The 22,544-nt window shown below is 37.1% G+C and overlaps 2 protein-coding genes across 2 annotated transcripts in view; one reads left to right on the top strand and one right to left on the bottom strand.

Moving 5' to 3' along the window:
- LOC149532208 (uncharacterized) overlaps positions 1 to 19,248 on the top strand; it is a 48,917-nt gene extending 29,669 nt beyond the window's left edge. The window contains exons 8-10 of the mRNA XM_089811286.1: positions 4,175 to 4,261; positions 18,572 to 18,640; positions 18,851 to 19,248. Of these exons, the coding sequence (XP_089667412.1) occupies positions 4,175 to 4,261; positions 18,572 to 18,640; positions 18,851 to 19,018 (324 nt within the window). The 3' untranslated portion in view covers positions 19,019 to 19,248. The remainder of the gene's footprint in view (positions 1 to 4,174; positions 4,262 to 18,571; positions 18,641 to 18,850) is intronic.
- LOC149532209 (uncharacterized) lies at positions 15,015 to 15,986 on the bottom strand. Its single transcript, XM_089810981.1, has 2 exons — positions 15,600 to 15,986; positions 15,015 to 15,492 (listed from the first exon to the last, which is right to left on the bottom strand). Exons 1-2 carry the CDS (start codon positions 15,984 to 15,986, stop codon positions 15,106 to 15,108), a joined length of 774 nt encoding a protein of 257 aa, XP_089667107.1. The 3' UTR covers positions 15,015 to 15,105.
- Positions 19,249 to 22,544: the final 3,296 nt, after the last annotated feature.

The raw sequence follows: 22,544 nt of genomic DNA on the forward strand, positions 1-22,544 counted from the left end.
CTCTCATGAGAATAAATGGGACAGTCAGCACTATTTTTAAATTATCATCTTATTTTTATTTTTACAATGCAACATGATGGTCCAAAGTGTATTGATTTTTTCAATAGAGCTGAGAATTATTGATGTAAGTATTACTTAGGATTTTAATTTGTCCATTTTCTGTGCAGTCTTTGTCTTGAGTATTTCATCCCATCTCTAGGAACAGGCATTTTTGTATCCAAGAGAAGCTTTTGTTGTTTGATTGCTCTGCGGTAGGAGAATTGAGAAACTGAACATAGGAATGAAAGTTTTTCTTATTAATGATTTTATGTATCCAGTATGTTTTAGTTAATAAATTGTAATAATATGAATAAGTTTAGGTCACGTTTCATGTAGATTACATATATTTGTTTATCTCAATGATTGTTCAGTTGGTAAATTTCAACTCCCATAGGGGTTTGCCTTTGACTTTTAAGATAAATGGTTGAAGGTTGATGGTATATTGCCCATAATAGGAGGTAAGTCTTATCATTTTACTGGGATATTAAAAAGTGCCAATGATTTTCATTAATTGAAAAAAGCACTTTCTAAAAACCTTTATAAATAACACAATGGTCCTTCAATTGTCCTTGTAAGTCCAAGACAACAATGAAAGTACAATTTCTGATGCATTAATCAGAGCCTTTTAATGGCATATGCACCTCAAAAATTAGCTGCAAAGTATATGGTTGATGCAGTGCAAGGTAGGAGAATCCCCAAAGGACATGTCCTAGCCCCCGGCTAATAATCACACAACGAAAGATAAATAACAATGCAAGATTTGAAGCTGAGTCACAATAGTTTATCCATAGATATAACTGAGTACATGCAATGTCCCGTGTTGTAAGGCCTTCCCAGTTACGGCCAAATACAAAGCAAGTAATAGTTCTGTAAGATCCCTCAAGATCCAATCCAAACCCTAGCTAGTCCAAATCCACACTTAGGTAGAAACCTCCAAGGAAGATCCAACTGGTACTCGCAAAAGTAATCTCCTTGTTTCCCTAGCCTCAGCTACTAACTCTCTTCAAAATTCGCTCCTCTACCACCTCTTCTTCTCCAAGATGGATGAATCATCACAATCCTGCTGTAAGCTGCCTCACATTCAACACTCTGTCCACAGACTTAGGAAAAACTTGTTCTTCAGCTACTCTCCACACTCACTCCTCCTCCTCCGAATGAATAATGACTAAAGACTTCACCACAACCCCTACTTATACCAATCTAAGCCACAAGTTGGCCCAGTATGCTACAAATTAAATATCCCTTACATTAACTATTTGAAGAGGCACAAGTCGGCCTCCAATAGGAATTAAATACCAAATGCCTTTAAAGGTTTACAATAATTATTAAATACATAAAAATTAACTAGCCAAGACCCAAATAGGTCCACTCAACCCCACCAAAATCCCTTAATCATGCAGGATAGCAAACTACCCTAGGTGCGAAAAAAATAGTGTGTCCCACACTTTGATGCCCAATGAAAAAAATCCACAACCATCTTCATCTTCACCAAAGGCTTCCACTCCAGCAGGGACAAGAAAACCAACAAGCGAATCATCCATATCTGCATCATTCTGTCAAACACTAGAATCTCAACAATCCAATCAACATGCTCACTCCGAGGAACAAAATGAACATAATGCTCCATCAGCAATCCCTCATCCACAACAACAACTAGTGAATCTACACCAGCAGCAACAAACTCCATATCAACAGCAATATGTAGATCTCCATCAACATATTCCAAACTCACAATACCAACGGTCTCATTGCTCACAAGATGCTCAATATACAAGTCACAACCAACAGCAACTAGATCATCCCCGACCGAGTGCTCTGCAATCTCCATGTCAGACTCAACCAGCTGATCATGAAAACCAATCTGCATCCCACCACCAACAAGATTAGGAATATCCTCAGCAACAACCTCTAGTTGCTCTATAGGTTCTGAATCAGGCTCCACAAACTAATCAACAAAACCAACCTCTTCCACCTCAACCTTGCTATGCCATCTTCTCTTTCGAACAAGTTTTCTAATCGGTTAGATAACTCTCTTCCGGATTGGTAGACTCTAGCTCCAATAGCATATAACTTCCTTCTTTTGTTTCTCAACTCTTTTAGAAAAAGCAACATCCACAACAACATCCATCCGAGCTATTGTCTCATTAATCCTTCTCTCCATAATATCACGGAGACTCGCAATCATCCCAGGGTCCAATCCTCTCGGAGCCATCTTCCAAGATTTCACAAACCCTCTGTAATAAATCACCAACAGATCAATCTTTCCGAACAAGATCAACCTTCCGTCTTCACAACCATAGATCCATTTGCATGTCCTCCCAAGGTCCTGGTGCAAACTACCTCAACTTCGGCGCTCGGTTTACACACTCAAGAACTACCTTCGCTTTGATATCACTTGATGCAGTGCAAGGCGAGAGAATCCACAAATGAGATGTCTTAACCCCTACCTAATAACCACACAACGGAAGATAAATAACAATGCAAGATTTGAAGCCAAGTCACAATAATTTATCCATAGATATAACTGATTACATGCAATGTGCCGGGCTGTAAGGCCTTCCCAGTTACAACCAAATACAAAGCAAGTAATAGTATTGCAAGATCCCTCAAGATCCAATCCAAACCCTATCTAGTGCAGATCCACACTCTAGTAGAAACCTCCAAGGAAGATCCAATTGGTACTCGCAAGCCCGCCAAGCAATCTCCTTGTTTCCCAAGGCTCAACTACTAACTCTCTTCAAAATTTGCTCCTCTACTGTGTCTTCTTCTCCAAGATGGATGAATAATCACAATCCTGTTGTAAACTGCCTCACATTCAGCGCTCTGTCCACAAACTCAGGAAAAAATCGCTCTTTAGCTACTCTCCACACTCACTCCTCCTCCTCCAAATGAATAATGACTAAAGACTTCACCACAACCCCTACTTATACGAATCTAAGCCACAAGTCGGCCTAGTATGGTACAAATTAAATATCCCTTACATTAACTATTTGAAGAGGCACAAGTCGGCCTCCAATAGGAATTAAATACCAAATGCCTTTAAAGGTTTACAATAATTATTAAATACATAAAAATTAACTACCCAAGACCCAAATAGGTCCACTAGACCCCACCAAAATCCCTTAATCATGCAGGATAGCAAACTACCCCGTAAAGCTCCTACATCAATGGTAGCATATGTTGGGGGGCCTTTTTTGACCAAATTTTACATAATGTACTAATCTTGCATTGTAACAACAGGATTATACAAATAATGAGCAGTTAAATAAAGTGTTTATTGTAGCTTCACCTTAAAATAAAAAAAACCCATAATAGGGTCAAATCAGATTGGCTTCCCATCCCCTTTCTAAATGAATAAGGGTTTTATCATTTATGGGTTAGGAGGGGAGGTGTTTGTGTATGCTCTAACTTCAAAGATCTTGGCTAATATTGCATAATTTCATAATGTTGAGACCAGCTGTTGTGACTGAACGTATTTGGGAGTCCTACATACGTTGGTCCCTTTTGGTCGTTAATATTAATTTCTTTTGTTTTATTTCCTCCATTCTTTTTGATAGTTTCACCTGCAGTATCTCTTTCTCACTCAGGAAATCCAGAGAAGCACAAAGAGAGAAGCAAAAATATATATCCAGGATTGATACTCATATTTGAATGGACCTTGAAATTGTATTTTCTTATCCATGGTAGTAGTAATACAAACATTTGGACAGGTTATTCTTTTACATTTTCCCACTCTGGAATGAGAAATGCATGTTTCTCCATACATCACAACTAATATACTGAAAGTTCAAGCAAAAGTGATTATGCAAAAAGCAGGTCAAGTTTCCTGTTTCAAAGGCATTTGTTGGATCCAAGGTTCTTCAAGACCATGAATGCTCTTCTAGTGCATCATTTAATCCTTCTGTCTTTAATTTGGCTTTTACGCCTGGTTATTGAATTTGCCATCTTAAGGATCTAAGTTTGTACTAGTATCTTTTAGTTAATCTTGAGGACCATTTTTTAGTTTAGGAGAAAATCACCTTATTTGTGTAATAAAGTTTGGTGAACAGGTGTTTTAATCCAAATTCTTTCTTTTTTGTAAATGGTTTTTTCAAAGTTGTATAGCCCTCTACTTAATTGTCTCTTGAATATGTAGGCACGGAGAATGGATGTAGTATGGGGAGAAACTTCCGGTGTGGAAGGTCAACTATGGTTGTTGTACCCGATTCTATTCATTTTGCAGGCAAGTACATAGTTTTATTTCTCTAATTTCCTTGATTTCACATATATAGCTAATAATAGGTCATTTTTATAATTTAATTTCACTTTTCAATGTTTAGAGCCAAGAAACGAGTAAGAGCTGAGATTTGATGTAAATATGGTGGTTTTTTTAACAAAGTTGCATGGAATGGATACATATACAAATGAAGATAAAGTATTGGATATGGATATGGCCATTTTAAGATCCCCAGTGTGGATACAGCTGGATAAATATTCATACAGAACACACACATATGTTTAAAACAATTTTCAGAATTATTAGAAGAGATTTTGTCACTTTAAATATAATATAGACATATAATTGCTGCATGAATAATTATAAATTAATAAGTTGATTTAACAATTTAAAATATGCATAAAAATAGAGTTGCATTGCAAGATAACCCCAAAAGATGGGTTGCTGAAATAGAAAAACATTTGATTTGTCTTCCTCATTTTGTTTATACCAAAAAATTTAAAATAATTGCATGATTGGATTGTTTTTAAGATCAAGTTTAAAAAACATTTGATTTATCTTCCTCATTTTGTTTATACCAAAAAATTTAAAATAATTGCATGATTGGATTGTTTAGGAAGATTTAATGTAAAGTTTAAAAAATCAAATTCCATAGTATCTGAGACGGCTGGAAAAATAGGCTTTTCATTCTTATGTGGGTATGGTAGCCAACGTGCTTCCACACAGTATCATATCCATATCCGTATCTGCACCCGTACCGGATATGGAGATATGCGCACCTGTAGACAGGCACAGGCATACCTGGCTACTCTAGTTTTTTTAACCCTATTTTCTACATTTTTCAATTCACTCTAACTTTACAAAATAAAATTGAAATTTTAAAAGTTGCACTTGAGCTGGCTATACATTTATTTATAAAGGAACATTTGGAAGGTTATACTGTGTTGATTGTCTTACTATTTTGAAATGTTTTCATCTTACCTTCCTTCAACAATGTGACTTCTAAAGCTAGCTTTCTGTTAAATCCCTCTTAATACTTTACAAAAATATTAAAATCTCAAAAAGGAATCCCATGGCAGCTGGTTTGCCTATTACAATTTCAATATTATCCACACACAATTTCATGGTAAAACCCTACCTAAATGTACTTACTAGAATGTCCTTTTATAGTTTGTTTCATTTCTCAGACTTAAGAAAGTCACCATACCTAAATCTACTTTCTAGTATTATTGAGAAGTAATTGGTAAACAAATAATACTAGTACAAACTTATTCACAAATGATCGAAAGAGATCATTATAAAGAATCTACAATAGGTACAAAATAGAAACTGAAGAAAATTGTAGAAATGATCTTATCTACCTAATTTACATAATATAGAAAAGATGATCACTAAAGTAATATAATAATATTCTAATACTCTTTCTTAGTGGTCAATCTGTCAACAACACCAAGCTGCCCCCTGAATTTAGGTGGACCAAGAGGCTTGGTGAGAATTTGCAGTCTGATCTGCCGTTGGAACATACTGTAACTGAACTGTCTTGTCTTCAGCCAATTGCTGAATGTAATGACACTGACTATCCACGTGTTGTTCTTTCATGGAAAACCAAATTTACCTAATAATTAGAGAGCAAGGGAGTCGAAACTACTTGAGATAAATGCATGTCCTCAAGCATCCGACAAAGCCAAACTGCCTCACAAGCCGCATTAGTAGCTCTTCAATACTTTGCTTCTCTGGAGGCGAGTGAGGCTCTATGCTGCTATTAATTAGTCTAGGTGACTGTACTAGATCCTAATTTGAACACATCCAGAGGTTGGTGTCTTATCATTAACCGATTCTGCCTGACTTGAATCTGCGAACCTTCTGAATCTTGAATCATGACTCCTAGTATAAAGATGCCTAGCATCAGAGGCGCCCTTCACATAACACAACACATGCTTCACTACTCCCGAATGATCATCCATGGGGGTTGTCATGAAGGGTGAAATGTAGCTCACTACAAAACTGAGATCAAGTCTAGTGGTAGTGAGATAGATGAGACTGCCCACTAGTTATCAGTATGTAGTTTCATCAATAGGAGGAGAATCATACTTGGCTTACAACTTTAGTCCTTTTTCCATAGGTGTGGAAGCAAGTTTACAATCTTGCATTCAAAATCTAGGAAGCAAGTTCCTAGCATACTTAGCCAACATGGATGACACCCCTCCCCATCGATTCAAGAAAGATGAGGAAGTGAAATACAAGGAACTAAGTATAGAAAAAATTAACTTGGAAAAGAGGAAGATTTGAAGGTGTTCCTGATTTGGGATGACTAGGACTCCGTATTGAAGGCAACCACATTTAAAATCTTTTTGGAATATAAAGATGTATTCGCATGGACATATAAAAACTCGAAGGGTGTGCGGTTGGAATTGTTTGTTCATAGAATACCTTTAGGCCCAAGTGCAAGACCAATACACAAGATGCTGTGCCATGAAGGTGCTGGAAGAAATTAGAAAGTTCAAACAAGCGAGTGGGTGTCACCAATTGTCATCTCACTCAAGCCCATAAGATTAGGATTTTCGTGGACTTTTGACGCCTCAGTGTGGTCACAATCAAAGATTCCTTCCCAATTTCATTCGCCGATTGTATATTGGAGGAGGTGGTTGGGCATGAGATATAATCGTTTATGGATGGATTTTTGGGCTACAACTAGATCAGTATTGCTGAGGTGGTTGAAGGTGATACCTTGGGGGACACAGAGATGGCACAAAAGGAAATGGATCCATACATGCAGTGTCCAGTGTGGGTTTGTAGAATATGTGATGCCCCCTTCTTGTAGACGGTCTTCCATCTCATTGCTTGACCACCCTTGCTCTATAAGGAACTCCCTGATGACCGTAGAAATGCCTGAGCTGCTAGAACTATGGATCCCATGTCCAACCCCTTTGCCCGATCAATCATGTCTTGCTTGGCACATGTCATAGCTATCTACTATGCCACCTTCAATGGCTCCAACTTCCTGCTCCCTTACATGCTACCTTTCTACCTGCATTCCCCCAATCTTGGGTTGGTGAATAGGGTCCTCGTGTTGTCTCATCATCAATGTGGGCGAGGGTAGGGGCGTGCCCTCCGCCCCCATCTAAAATTTGGCCAACAAACTATCAACTTCAACATCCATTCCAACTATGTACTCCCCCTAATCTCCTCCTGTAAGAGTGACTGTGGAGGGGACTATCGACGCAGAGGTAACAATAGTGGATAATATACTAATTGAAGCAAGCAATGGTATTGTTGGTGCAACTAAAAGCACAATAGGTTGTGGTATATCTATTCCTTGGAAGTGGTAATCCTGATCGTATGGACCACATTCTTATGTTATCTAAGGTCTATAGGAATGAGATGCGCTATTGATGTCAACTGAGATGGGAGTAAATTCTATCCTCTTCACACACCAATCTGGGAAACATGGTATGCTCCCAACTCCCATGTTAGCCATACTCCAATGGTAACCATACCAGTTGTCCAATAGTAGTGCCTATTGTACTGCCAGATGTAGAGACAAATGTTGTACTGCTAGTTGTACAAGTTGTATTAACTATCATGCTGACTTCTACAATCGGTACCATAGTACTCTTGACTCCAGTGCTATCATGCCAAGTGCTCCACTACCAAGTTCTATACCAAATCCATTGCCAAGTCTTGTGCCAAATCTGCCAGCAACCTTTTGTAAGGCATTTAGGACACTCTTGTGGATATTGGTTGTGGGAGACTTTCGTATTATCAATGAAAATAATATTTTGCCATTTGAATGTGTTGTGTATTTCTGTGTTTCTATATGACATTAGTGAACGATTTTAATTAGTTGTATTATTTACATATTTGGTATATAACATAGTAGAATCAGGATGATGCAACTACTCAAATAAAAACTTAAAACTTCCTAATAATTAAACATTTATTAATTATTGCCTTAAGTAAACTTAAGCAAATAAATAAGTGAAGCCTTATTGATTCCAATGCTCCTTGCTATGTGCAACTTAAGGAATTCTTTTTTTCCAAGACCAATTTGAGAGTAGAATATATGAGTCTCGACAACTAGGCTATGTTGGTACTCATGCACGACGGATCATGCAACTAAATCTCGTAGAATCGGAGAAAAGGAAAACCTTATAGAACAAAACTCCTCTACATAAAACAATAGTCAAACGAAGAAAAGTGAAAATGTAAATTATATCCCCCCATAGTAGGAAAGATGAGAGACTATGTAGAACCCCCATGATGAATTGTCTCTTGCAAGAATGGTAAGTGTTTAATGATGATGCATATAAACAACTTGTCTCCCATATGAAGAAACAAACCCATGTAGAAATGTAGGAATGCCTCTCAATCTAGATAGGAAATGGTAGGAAGTTGTAAATGATGTCATTGAACTTCTCTTGTCTCCTTTTCCATGTTGATGAAGGCACAATTCAATCAGGCACATGCTTAATCAATGAAGAAGGTGACAACTTGGAACTGATGTAGAACAAGCTCCAAAGATGTATTGACAAGTGGATTAAGTCATCAAAAAATAAGGTGACTTGACTTGAGAGATAGTGAAAACAATTAGATTAAGTTGTTCCATTGCAAAGGAAAATCGCCAATATGAAATCTAATAAATGAAAGAAGGGAGATGGATTCCATTGTAGGGCAGATTGACCTTGTATGACATACGTGGTCAATAAGGATGGACAAAGATTGTTCAAAAATCAAAATTGTTTTAGTACCTCGTGTTGGCTCCCTAGATGCCCATGTGACCCTCAAAGCTAATGGGAGGCAAAATATTAGCACGACAAGGTAGAAAGTAGTGTGAGATACCAATGAGGTGGCAGGTGGCCTACTCCAAATAAGATGCTCAACATACGTTCCTACACAAGGCTGGACAAACTAGGCCATAGATCTTGCACATTTATGCACAAGGGAGAGCCTATTGCAATACTCAATTCTTTGTATTGACGCCAAACTATATAACATGCCAAGTAACACACCATAGGTTGAATATTGGATTAAGATCCCAGAAATAACTCCTCAATATTGTGCGTGGGCCCACTTGAGAAGTCTTTCAAACAATAAAATCCTCATCAAACATTTGTTCTTAGTTACTATATAATATTATAAGTATGCACCAACAAGAAAACTGTCTTGAGAGATGAGTTTGTGCTATTGCAGCTAGCAATGAAGGGCTCATACAATGAGAATGCTGCTTGTTCAACCCATGGCAGAGATGAGCCATTGTGCGTAACAATTAATATCCCAAAATGTGTAGAGAGTTGGTACATAAAGAAGCCCAACCCACAAAATGACAAATAAAGAGGATTTGGGCAAGTGAGTAATGTAGGTGTTGGTTTGGCTCCACAAAAGAATGCACATAGGTCCGATTAGTTTGAGCAAGGTAGGTGCAATGGTTTTTTGTAGAGGACTCAAGTGTGCCAAAGAGTGCTCACGAGAGGATGCATAATGAGTGGAGAAAACACAAGAAGTGACAAGCGATTGGGCTAGAACAAGGGCTTTTGAGAGACGAGGATTGCCATTGCTAGAGGAACAAGGGACCCAAACTTGTAGAAGGGGATGTTGGTGCTGGCTAAAACAAGGCAATGAACACAAGCTTGATTAGATTGAGCAAGACAGGTGCGATGGTTAACCATTAGAGGACTCAAGCGTGCCAAAGATGTTGGTCTGGCTCGACAAAAGAATGCACACATGCACGATTAGATTAAGCAAGGTAGGTGCAATGGTTTTTTGTAGAGGACTCAATTGCGTCAAAGAGTGCTCGTGAGAGGATGTTTGTGTTGCTAAAAACAAGGAAATGCACACATGCTCGATTAGATTGAGCAAAGAAATTGTGATGGTTTTTTGTAGAGGACTCAAGTGTGTCAAAGATGTTGGTCTGGCTCCACAAAAGAATGCACACAGGCCCGGTTAGATTGAGCAAGGCAGGGGTGATAGGTTTTTGTAGAGAACTCAAGTGTGCCAAAGAGTGTTCATGAAACGATGCACAATGAGTGGAGAAAACACAAGAAGAGACAAGCAATGGGCTAGAACAAGAGCTTTTGAGAGACGAGGATTGCCATTGCTAGAGGAACAAGGGATCCAAACTTGTCGAAGAGGATGTCAGTGTTGGAAAAAACAAGGAGCCTGCATGAGATAGAAAACAATGCCACAAAAAAGAAATATGCCTTGCACAATAAATGTGTTTTACCAATGACAAATTGCTCCAACTAGTAAGAAGAAATGCTACCATGAAAGTCTAGAACAGAGTAAGTGTTTGCACAACCGAATGATATAAAGTTATAAACAGTATGGATGTGGATCCAATCCTGCCAAGAATAAATTGTTATCAACTGCAGACTAATTATTCTGCAAATCTATAACAATAAGGCTCAAGTAGAGCTAATATATATGTTGCAGAGAGAAGTACTTTTAATATATATGTTGCAGAGAGAAGTACTTTTACAAAATGAGAATTTGAAATTTGTTACATTTGGAAAAAGGAACGAGTCATCAGTTCAATTGAGGTGAGCATCGTGTCTTCTCGCGATCATGAACAATTGGTCTTTGAGGATATGCACTCCAACCTACATATGACAAAGTATTATTTCTATTCAGCAACACTTTAAGTCTTCTTGACAACATAACCTTTTCACGATCTTATGCAATTGTATGGCATTTTTTGAATGATCACATGTAACATTTAATGTACTTAATGCATATATCTGTATCTTCTCTGAATTTGTAAGAATTAAGATATTTCAGCATCTCATTTTCTACGAATTTGTAAGAATTAAGACATGTCATAGTATTGAATGAGAAAGTTGAATCCATCCATACATTCTTTGTACTCCTGGTACCTTTCCGAACACAATATTCTTGTAACAAGACTCTAAATCATGTAGAATCATTCTGTAAGACACGGTCAGCAATACTGTTATATGACTGAATTTACATTTCTAAAGAATATGTTGGAGACTCTCAAAGATTTCTAAGAAATCATTTTGTGTATTTTGTAAAATCTTCTCATTTCATTCATTCTGATGACATCTCTTTGAAACATTACGTCGAATAATTCTGCTGCACTGTCCATTACTTCACATTTTGAATTGAAAGTCTTTGCGGGTGTTTATAATCGTAATATTTTTCAAGAAGCTCCTTTAATGTTCTTTCATGGACATTCATAACCTGTTCCAAAGTACTGGAATTCATTCTGCAATATAACTGCCCAAGCATTCTGTCAAACAGTTCACACGGTCTGTCCATGCTCTCCACTTTGTGATTTCTTGACTGTTTTAAAGCTATTTCACCAAATCCTTTTTGACAAATCTTTTTTTTTTCGATAAGTGATAACCTTTTCAACAAATCTTGCTACCATTGTATGCGATGAGATGAAATGTTGTTGCTATTTTCTGTTAAACAGGCTGCAAGCCTTGAATGTGGTCAACATTTTCTATGCACGTCTAGCAGGATAGACATAAGTTGCAGCATTGTTAAGATTTCATTAAAAATATGTGTCAGAAATACTCAGCCTGTCTTCATGTACGATCTGCATGTACTGACAACTGGCACTTACACAACCACCGCAGCTTTAAATGGACTTTTTCTCAATTATGCATTCCATGAGCTGATGCTTCTTTAATGTATTTAGAAGAAAATGTTCCACATGCTCTATTCATAAGAGCATTTCCAGCCATAACTATGCAGGAGGATCTTGGGTGTAAGAGTAATCTTGTCTTATCCAAAAATATTATCTGGCGTGTCAATAAGGCTATCTCAGTGCAGAGTTACTGTTTATGGAAGTTTACTATTTTTACTAAGTTGGTCATTAGAGCTCAAAATTTTCTAATTTCTCCTCTGGAGGTCCACTTTGGATATGAGCCTGCTAGTAAAGTTTTATTGCAAGATAGAGTCTAGTTTTAAAGATATTGAGAATTTTTGTTACTGGCAGGCATGGTACAAAAACTTTGAACTCATTTAAGGATACTCGGCCTCTATTCATGTACGATCTGCATGTACTGACAACTGGCGCTTACACAACCACCACAGCTTTAAATGGACTTTTTCTCAATTATGCATTCCATGAGGTGATGCTTCTTAAATGTATTTAGAAGAAAATGTTCCACATGCTCTATTCATAAGAGCATTTCCAGCCATAACTATGCAGGAGGATCTTGGGTGTAAGAATAATCTGGTCTTATCCAAAAATATTATCTGGTGTGTCAATAAGGCTATCTCAGTGCAGAGCTGCTGTTTATGGAAGTTTACTATTTTTACTAAGTTGGTCATTAGAGCTCAAAATTTTCTAATTTCTTTTCTGGAGGTCCACTTTGGATGTGAGCCTGCTAGTAAAGTTTTATTTCAAGATGGAGTCTAGTTTTAAAGATATTGAGAATTTTTGGTACTGGCAGGCATAGTACAAAAACTTCAAATTCATTTAAGGCTTCAGAGGCTCTAGAAAGGGGTCAAACCATGGTTGACTAGGCTCACCCAAGAGTACAGCACTTCGTGCCCTTTCTGGAAAGGGGTAATCTTAGCTAGTCAAGTCAATCGATGATGAGTTATGGCTCCAAAAGTTGCACTTACCAAAATTAAAGAAAATGAAATTCCTTCAAAATTTCTCTTGAGTCTCGAAAGTTGTTTGGGCCTATCCAATGTAATAACATATGAATAATGATAGTTTAGGATAGTTGGCCTCAAAGTTTAGGGTTAAAATTTCTAGAACCTTCTTGGGTGGTTAAAAATTGCCTTTGTTATGAAGGCCTGCAGGGTTGTCTAAGACAGTCATGGGGATAGATATGGTGACATTGGCTTGCGAAATATATCAAGGAAAATGCCCATGTGGCTTTGCATGTCACATTTTTTAATATTGGAATTCCATTTCATTGGAGATAATAGGTAGCAAGTTTCACGTTCTTGCAATTTGTTATTTCTCTATTTTGTTGTTTGTTTTCTGTTAATAAGGGAAGTAGCCTTCATCAAGTGATATCAAAGCAAAATTTCCTGAGTGTGTAGACAGATCTTTGAATGTGATACAATTTGCACCAACACTGTGGTTGTGGGCTTGAGAGAGAAATGAGGGTTTTCGAGCCCTCTAGAGACAAGTGCAAGCATTGCAAGAAGAGCTGCATAGAGGGATGATTATTGCAGTTGGAGATGAAAGTGAGGAGGAAAATGAAGAAAAGCAAGTTGAACAAGAAGCAGCAGAAGCACGACTAGGGATTCTGAGGAGGATATGTTTTAGGGCCATTTCTGGGATTGGGAATGAGTCAAGATTGAAGTCTCCAAATTTTGGGAAATCTTAACCTGGAGGAAATGATTGACTAGATCAATGATCTGGAAGAATGTTTTGAGTATGAAGATATCTAAGATTGTGAGAGGGTCAAATTTGCGAAGGCCAAACTGAAGGGCCATGCAAAAATTTTGTGGCAAGAGATTCGGTTGGAGAAAATCACAAGATAGAAAATGAAACAAGAATATCACAGGATGGGATCAGATGGTGGAGAAGTAAAAGAGACAATTACCCGTTGATTATCAACTTGATCTACCGAAGAAAATGCAAGGGTTTTTGTTCAGGAATATACATAACTGCATCAAATTGACAATCACATATAATTATCAAGATTCAAAATAATAATCCTCATCCAAGTTACAGCAGAACCCAATAACACAGAATCTGAATCAAGTATCACAAGAGACCATGAAAAGGGATGTTATATATGTAAACATAAGTCACACAAACCTGAAAGAGAGAATTGTGAACAGATTTGATAATTGATAATTCAGTGTCAACTGTTGAATAAAAAATGTGAAGATAAATCAAAATGTTTATGTCATGTTAGCATTACATAGACTTGGGATTTACTCAACAAACATAAGTATAAATGTAACTCAATCACTTGGATTCAATAAAAAAACTTCAGAAAAAGATACTATTTTCCATTTATCACAACAAAAGATCAGAGCGATGTTGTGGGGTGACAACTCTTGCGGGGTCAAGAGGAAGAGTCTTAGTCACCAAGCCCAAATTTAAGAACTTGAAAGATACTTTTACTCCATGGACTAGTTCTTGGGTGTGAATGTGGGCCCCTATTAAAAGTTAGGGTCTTAAATCTTAACTAACCTTTTGGCCAGGGAGTTATTGGTGTCATAGGGATGTTTGGGGTGGAAGGCTGAACCCAAAATATTCCTGCATAAGGTAAATTTTTAGGGATACATTCCCCAGCTAGGGGCAATGCCCCAGGGGTATTCCCTAGAATTTTGACAGATTAGGGATTGGCATATGTGTGTAAAACTTGGCGATGTTTTCTTAGGGTGCACTGGTATTATCATTATGCCATTATGGGATTTGAATACGGATCTCCACTATGAAAGCCTCATATTTAACACATGAGCTGGTCCCTTTTGACAATCTTCTGATGGAATTGTTCTTAGTTGCCGATTCGTGACACGAATCCGATTCGGGCACGTGAATCGGATCCGTGGATTCGGGATTTTTTTTTTTCCCAATTATGATTCGTGGAGGATTCGTGCATATATATATATATATATATATATATATATATATATATATATATATATATATATGCATTATATATACTAAAAAATAAGAGAAATATACATAATTCTAAAACTAAATCATTTCATAGTATGAATCTAGTATACTTGATCAATGACATTGATAATTAATCTATTTTCACGATTATAAAGAAAATCAACACATTCACATTGAATTATTGAAAGTGAAAGCTTGTAACATTCAAAATATAGATCATTAAACTTAAAGTTTATAACATGATTTACTCATAAAAGAGTCAAGAGTCAACACTAAAGTTTTTAATTTAATCATCAAATGGATTTTCAAGAAAATCCGCATCAGAGGGGTACTGGTGAGCTGCAAGTGCTGCATCTGTATTAGTAGAGGAACCCAAACCACTAGTAGTAGAGGGGATTGTTAACTCATAATCCTCCTCCTCATCATCCACATCAATCAAAGTGGATCTAGCAAGATCTCGGATGGTCATATCTAAATCAGGAGTCTCAGGTGCTACATCCCAAAGCTTTTCGGGCCCCTTCTTGTACTTAGGATCCTTCCGTGACAACAAGCGCAAATTGTTGTGAATGAACACAAGGTCTTCTGATTTTTTTGGAGCCAACCGGTTGCGTTTGATTGAGTGGATAAAGGAGTAAGTACTCCAATTCCGCTCAGCGGCAGAAGAGCTGGCAACCTAAAGAGAAATTAAAAATTATCAATACAACAATCAAGATAAATAAATTAAATAATAAATTCAAGGAATTGAGAATGTTAACCTTAAGCTTAATTTTACAAACTTACTTGGGATAGGACCTTTATGGCAAGAGGTTGGAGGTACGTGAAGGCTTGCCCATGAAGGTACCACCATTTGATGGCACCCATCCTGCTTTGGTCTGCTATGGCAATAGGGTCGAAATCCTCACCTGAGTTGAAAGCAGCAAATTCACTCCTCACAATTGCCCCAATCTTTGGATCTTGGAATATCTTAGCTAGTGCCCTCTTATACCCATCTGCAACCTCTGCATCTCTAAATGGTGGCACTCTACCTGGGAGGCGAAGTACATCTGCACTATAGTACTTGGGGATAACAAAAGACAATTGAACACTATCAAATATCAATAGCACAAACATTGGATAAAATAAGCACAAACATTTGATAAGAACTACAGTACCTCGGGGATAGAGCATATGCAAGGAGGTGCAAAGGTGTGGTCATCTTGTTCCATCGATGATGAACAATTTTTTCCACCTTCTTGTAAAGGGTGTCCTCAGGATCATTCTCCCTCCTCTGTATGACCTAAGATATGAAATATGAATAATAATTATAATTAGTGAATATGTCAATTTAAACTTTAGAATCTAGATATCTCTCAAATAAAAAATTGTTGTAAAAGAGCGTAAAACTTACCATTTTAATTTTTTCCAGCATACTATCCATGGAATCATAAATATCCCCAAGGCATGGCTCATCACTATCTGCGAAGCGAAGCATTGCCATTATTGGATCGGTGATTTCCAACACATAACTCACAAGACCCCACCAATCCTCATCTAGTATCATTCTTCTCACATTTAAAGCCCTTGCTGTATTGGAATTCTTCCAAATGCCCCATTGGGGGCTAATGACCATATGCTTCAATGCTTCTTTTACCTTCACAAGTCGTCTCAAGACGATTGTGTGAGAGGCAAAGCGGGTTTCAGCAACCTAAGAACATGTTAAACTCAAGTTAGTAAAACATTTAAAAATTAAAACATGTTAATGTAAACAACAACAAAAATTAATAATTGTGGAATCCAATAATATTCAATTATATATTAAATATAAAAATTTACCTTCAATATCTCCAAGTCCGAGAAACTCCTAAAAATTGCTTGTGACATGTGGTGATTTGTCACAAACATTTGAATCTCTTCAGCTTCCTCATATATCCTTTTCACCCAATCTATTTCGGTGCCAATTGCTTTCATCACTAAATTGAGAGAGTGGACGGTGCATGGTGTCCAAAAGATATGATCATATCTAGACTCTACAATTATCCCTGCAGCCCTGCAAACTTTTGCATTGTCCGTGACCACTTGAACAACATTATCAGGACCCACTGACTCTATGGTATAAATGAGAATGCGTGAAATAAATTCTGCATCTTTCACTTGCCCTTCACAATCAACTGCCTTCAAGAACATTGCCCCCTTAGGGCATACAGCAATAACATTGATCAATGGACGGTTTCTACAATCTTTCCAACCATCCGAAATAATAGACACACCCGATTGAATCCAAAAATCTCTTATTGGTTGAAGTTGAGCCTCTACATTTTTGCTCTCATCATGTAATATGGTAGTGCGCAACTTCTCATAACCAGGCGGTTTGTAACCATGGGGTGCATCATTTATTGCTTCCACCATCTCCCTAAAATAAGGTGATCTAGCAAAATTAAATGAAACACCATTTGCAATTAAACAACGTACAATTTTGTGATCAGCAATGTCTCTCTTTTCAATTTGGAATGCCCTATCTAGTGGGCCTCTCTTGCAGGTGAGTGGAGATGGGTCTTCATCTTCATCATTTGTAGTTGGCATAGGCAAAAAAGGATGTGTTCTTGTGTTTGTTTGATCAAATGATGGTGTTGGTATATTTGTTTTTTGGGAAGCACCACGTTTTGCTTTTGCAACTGCTCTATCAGCATCATCTTGCTCTTTTGCTAATGCTGCTATTTGTGCAGCTGGTAATCCCTTCTTATCACTACCTTGACACATGTGAATTCCTTCACCCGCAGGGCCCAAAAAATGTAGTTTCACTCGGGAATAGGAGCTTCTATGTTGTATGTTGCAAAAATTACATTTCCATATGTATGCCCCACCCCCAGGACATTGTGCAACTCTTGTTGTGTGTTTCCATAAAGGAGATCCCTTATCAATTTTGAAGCTTGGTGATGCAGCCCCACCCCCACCCACTGAGCCTTGACTACTCATTGTTCTATTCTTGCAATCTAGAAAAAGTGAAAGAAAACCATGCTTCACACTTGCACAAAAACTTGAAAATTTGGAAAACTAAAAATAAATCAATAATCTATGAAAGAATTTAAAAATATGGTTGAAATGCATACCTTAAACACTTCTTGCAAGGTATTTGAAGCTCCACAACCGATCTCCTTCGAATCCAAGCACTTCACTTCAAACTAGCAAGTATGAGAGAGCAAAATAGAGAGCAAAATAGAGAGCAAATGAACTTGCATTGTGATTTAGAGGGTCGTTTTTAGGGTTTAGGGCCTTTAGGGCAAAAAAAAACATTAAAAAATGATAATGGGCCCACGTTTTTGCATACTCCTCCTGTCATTGCCGCGGATTCACGCGGATCCGCGCGTGGATCCTCGAGGATTCGTAATCCTGCCTGTGGATCCGTAAGGATCCGCGGCCCGCGGATCCTTACGGATCCACAGGCAGGATTAGGAATCCTGCCCGGATCCATACGTGGATCCGGATCCGAATCGGACCCGAGCCCGGATCCGGCCTTTTCCAGGCGAATCCGGTAACTAAGGAATTGTTAAATAAATTGTACATTGATGTATGTAGGCAAGACATTCACCAATGTTAATGACAGACTGAGTGGTTGACTAGTTCTTTAATCTACCAGGATTGTTGATAACTTGATATATATAAAGATGCAGTGGATGACTTACATTCTATTAAATTAGATTCTTAGTTGATTAGTATCACAACGGATACATAATTTTATTCTTAACCTGTCAGAAGTATTTTCTTTAAATTCACAGGGCTTCGAAGGATACATTGGTGTACTTTTGCTTCGGACTGTGATTGTTGGCAGTGCTTCCGAGTGGCAGGTATGTTTATTGAAGTTTTTGCTTCCTCATTGTTCCAATGTCTACCCTTCTAATTTGTTATAACTCAGTTTTGTTAGTGCTCTTTGTTTCTTCATTCACACTACTATGACTATTTTTTAATTTTGTGACTTTTCTGTTAGATGCCAGCAGGATCACTATATATATTTTCAAGCCATTTCTGAGATATTTGGCTGCTGTTATATGTGACAGGTAGTTGTATGTGGGATCTTATTGTTGATAATGGCTGTGGGGAACTTTGCAAATACTGTGGAAACTCTAATTACAAAATCGAGAGTAAAAGCAAGGATTAAGAGGACTAAGAGTAAGCAAAACATGAATTCAACACTGCAGAATTTTCAGGGTTCAAAGGAGTTGTAAAGCAAAAGTATATTTGTTTTTGGCACCTGTGGTTTGTGTCCACTTCCGTTGCCAGTGCTCTATAATATCCAAAATGATCAACCAGAAGTTTGTATTGCTAGTGTTTAGATTCTAAAATGCAAGTTGTTCAATAACATTTTATTTGACGTTACTTGTGAATGGGTGTATTAAATGAGTGCATTTTTTATGGATTTGTAAATCCACTTGGATGGGTTGTTAGCAGCGAGAAATCATCTCGTGTTCTCATGTCTATCAGCTGTTTTGGCATAAGCTTCACAGATGAGAAATTAGATTTAGCATTGTGGTCCTACAATTTTGAAAATTAATTTTAGTGATGAATTTCAATAAACATGCAAATATGTTCTATAAGTGGCTAGTCAGAAGGATCACAAGCACCGAAACAGATTTTTATTGAGTATGAGATCTACAATATGATTTTAGTATGTAGATTTAGGACGGCTGTAAGGAGCAAATGCTTACATCTTCTGCTAATTAACAATTTGTGTATTCTCTTTAAGTATGGTTTGATTGACATCAATAAGGAGGTGCATAAATTATTTGTCTTAATACCATCATTTGCCCTTCAGAAAGAGAATATAGAACTATGGTCATCGAATAGAATAGAAAGTGTTAAGAGGCCAAAGACAGCCTATGGGATAGTATTTTAAACCTTCTGCATTCCTGATCTTCTGCTATTTATTTTAGCGATAAATTCCCTTGTCTTCTCAACCTTCTCTTCAAATAGGTCCTGTAAATCTCTGACTCAACCACTCCAATTGTATGAGAGACACATACCCTCCTATTCTTTTGTCCCCTTCAACATAGTACTTCGAGTTTCACACGGATAATGGGAGTTAAATCTTCAATTAGGCTATCCAAGTAATATTTGCCCCTACATATGCCACTTGATGATGATGATGATGATGATGATTATAATGGGTTTAAATTCCTTATGATTATATTCTCTCTTTCCTCAAACTTCTCGCCATAGTCCTTTGAGTTTGTCTATATTATTATTGGGACATTTATTCAAGTTGATATTCCATATTTTTATTCATTTCATCGAAGTCACCTTTCTCTTGTTTAAATCGTCTTTGTTGACAACCGCTAGCTCTCTGTTTGGTTACTTTTTTTCTTTTGTTAATGCTCCCTTTTCTGCTTAGATGGCCTCAGAAGAATCTAAAGTTTTTATGTTTACTTGTTTGCGATCAGGTGTTTTTTAATCTTCCATCGTTTTCTTTCATTTATTCGGTTAAGTGTTGGTAATGCACATTCATATCCATGTAGTGCCCACTGAAATTACTAATAATCTGAATAGAATTAAGATAGTTCTCCAATCCCATAACTCAGCCTCAACCTCTGCTTCTATTTTATGGTGCATGAAGTGTAGTCGAACCTGCCTTCCCACCAAGTCCCTTTTCCAACTCTAACTCAAGTTAATTGTACTCCATAACTTTTTTCGGAATAAACCTTTCCAAAATAGAAGTCATCTTTTTTGTTTGATTTAAAAATAACACATTCTTGGTCTTGGGAGAGGCAAATGACATTTACCCCTCGTGCAAACGTGCTCATAAGGCAATTTTTTGTTGTTCTTGGAGGTTCAGAACCTCATTGGCTGAGAGCCAATGACTGAGCAGGTATCTATCCCAACACCATGTGTCTGGAGCATGATCCCGGTCTCATCTCTTATGAAGTCGGTGTTTTTGCACGTAACAAAACTTGATCCTTGGTTAATTTAGAACCATTCAATTTCACGAATAAACCAAGAGCCTATTGACCATAAGACATTATTTTAATGTTGATCAAAGCAAACATTTTATGAATGTAAAAAAACCAGGTATGTAATATGATATATGAAAACCGATAGACATATAAGTTTATAATCTTAGCAGCCAAACAAAACTTAAGTTGCCCACCACCAAAATGTATATGGAAAGGTAGACGTGCAAAAGAGTACTAACAAATTAAGATTTGCAGCCAAACAATTCGGTGAAGGGAAACAACAATTAGAAGTAGAGAAAATAGCAGCAGTATAAGGCAACATCTAAAATTACGGAAAGATGACAACACAAGCAACTGAGTAGAATTAATTGTCAAGCTTGTGGCAATTTTTGGAATAAAAACTAGTAATTAACTACGAATAAAAAACTCTCTACTAGCAATCAAATTAAGCTGAACAGAGAGATTCAGCAAGGCGGGTATTGTAGATTAGTCGTAGCTGGTAAAATGCACTAGAATATCGGCTCTTGAAAATGATTGATGACAAGGATGGAATGAAGATTGTAGAATTCGTTTCTGGTTTGATCCGATTGTGGTAACATCAGTAACTCGGATCATAGAGAAGCTATTTGGATAACGAGATAACGAGATTGTAGTTTTGTGATTTTTTGTTTGTTTTTCGCAGGGGTACGAAGTTTAACATGTCTCACATAATAACATTCTTGATTAAACCGAGAGACCAAGAAGAGTTGCGTTTCAATTCATGTGAGTCCAAAAAAGGCAGGAGCACCTCTCAACGCTGATAATGCTTCTTTAGCAATAATGTAATACCCAAATGAACCTTGCATGGTTTCTTTAGCATGATAAGAGGCATTTATTTCTCATCATTTGACAGTTTACTGTAATTGATTTCCTGGCACTCATGTGAGCATCAATATTCGCTTTGGATTTCTAGATTTGAGCACTCAACTTTATCTAAAATGTTAAATCTTCAGTTCCTTTTGATATTGAGCCGGAGAATTATAGAGGGAAAGCTGAGAATTAATGAGGAGATAATCAACAAAAATCCTTGAAGAAGTTGCTTGCAATTGAAGTTTATAGATTCATAGCTGGATCAAAAAGTTCTATGGATTGCACAAGAACAGCAAATGCTTCTAAACAGTGCAAATTTGTCTATAATGTCTGTTCCACCATGAAGAAATTGCATAGAGAAAAAGTTTTAGAAATATAGACTTTTAAGAATTTATTATTCAATAAACAATTAGCTGGTCTATGAATCACGAGTACAAATGAATCTCTGAGAAATTAAATGTGCTTGTTCTAGCTAATAAAGATGCAAGATTATATACATGTTATAATGAGTCTTTCTAACAGCGAAGAAGGGAATCTGCCACCCTCTGGTTTGATGGAACCCAAAGGAACAAATCGTCCCTTGCACCACCTCTCTTATACTAGTGTCCTAGTGAGCTAGACTGATCAAGAAAACTAGATTGAAGCAAGATTTGTTCTAATATTAACAAGAAATATCATGTGAAATGCAAGAATTAAATTAACTAAATAAGATAAAATTGCATGGAACGAATCAACCTTTATGCCTCTTCACTTTTATTAGCACTTTGGTGAGCCCTAGATCAACAGAACTAGCTTGATACAAGATCTGATTTAAGGTTTAAAACTTGCGTGAAATGCAATAAATAAATTAACTAAACAAGATCAATATATACAAATGTTTTGACTATCATAAGTGAAAGAGCTAACTATGAAGATCGATTGTCAAGCTCTACAAACCCACGACCTTGGACACCCA

The sequence above is a fragment of the Cupressus sempervirens genome, chromosome 11 (genome assembly GCF_028749045.1).
Source record: "Cupressus sempervirens isolate cs-2001-9-10 chromosome 11, ASM2874904v1, whole genome shotgun sequence".
NCBI classification, from domain to species: Eukaryota; Viridiplantae; Streptophyta; class Pinopsida; order Cupressales; family Cupressaceae; genus Cupressus; species Cupressus sempervirens.

What these genes read in the sequence shown, in the direction of transcription:
- LOC149532209 (XM_089810981.1), bottom strand. Translation starts at nt 15,986, where the DNA reads ATGCTCTATCCCCGAGGTACTGTAGTTCTTATCAAATGTTTGTGCTTA. An exon ending in CCATAAAGGTCCTATCCCAA is followed by an intron (nt 15,493 to 15,599) that starts GTAAGTTTGTAA and finishes ATTTCTCTTTAG; the next exon opens with GTTGCCAGCTCTTCTGCCGC.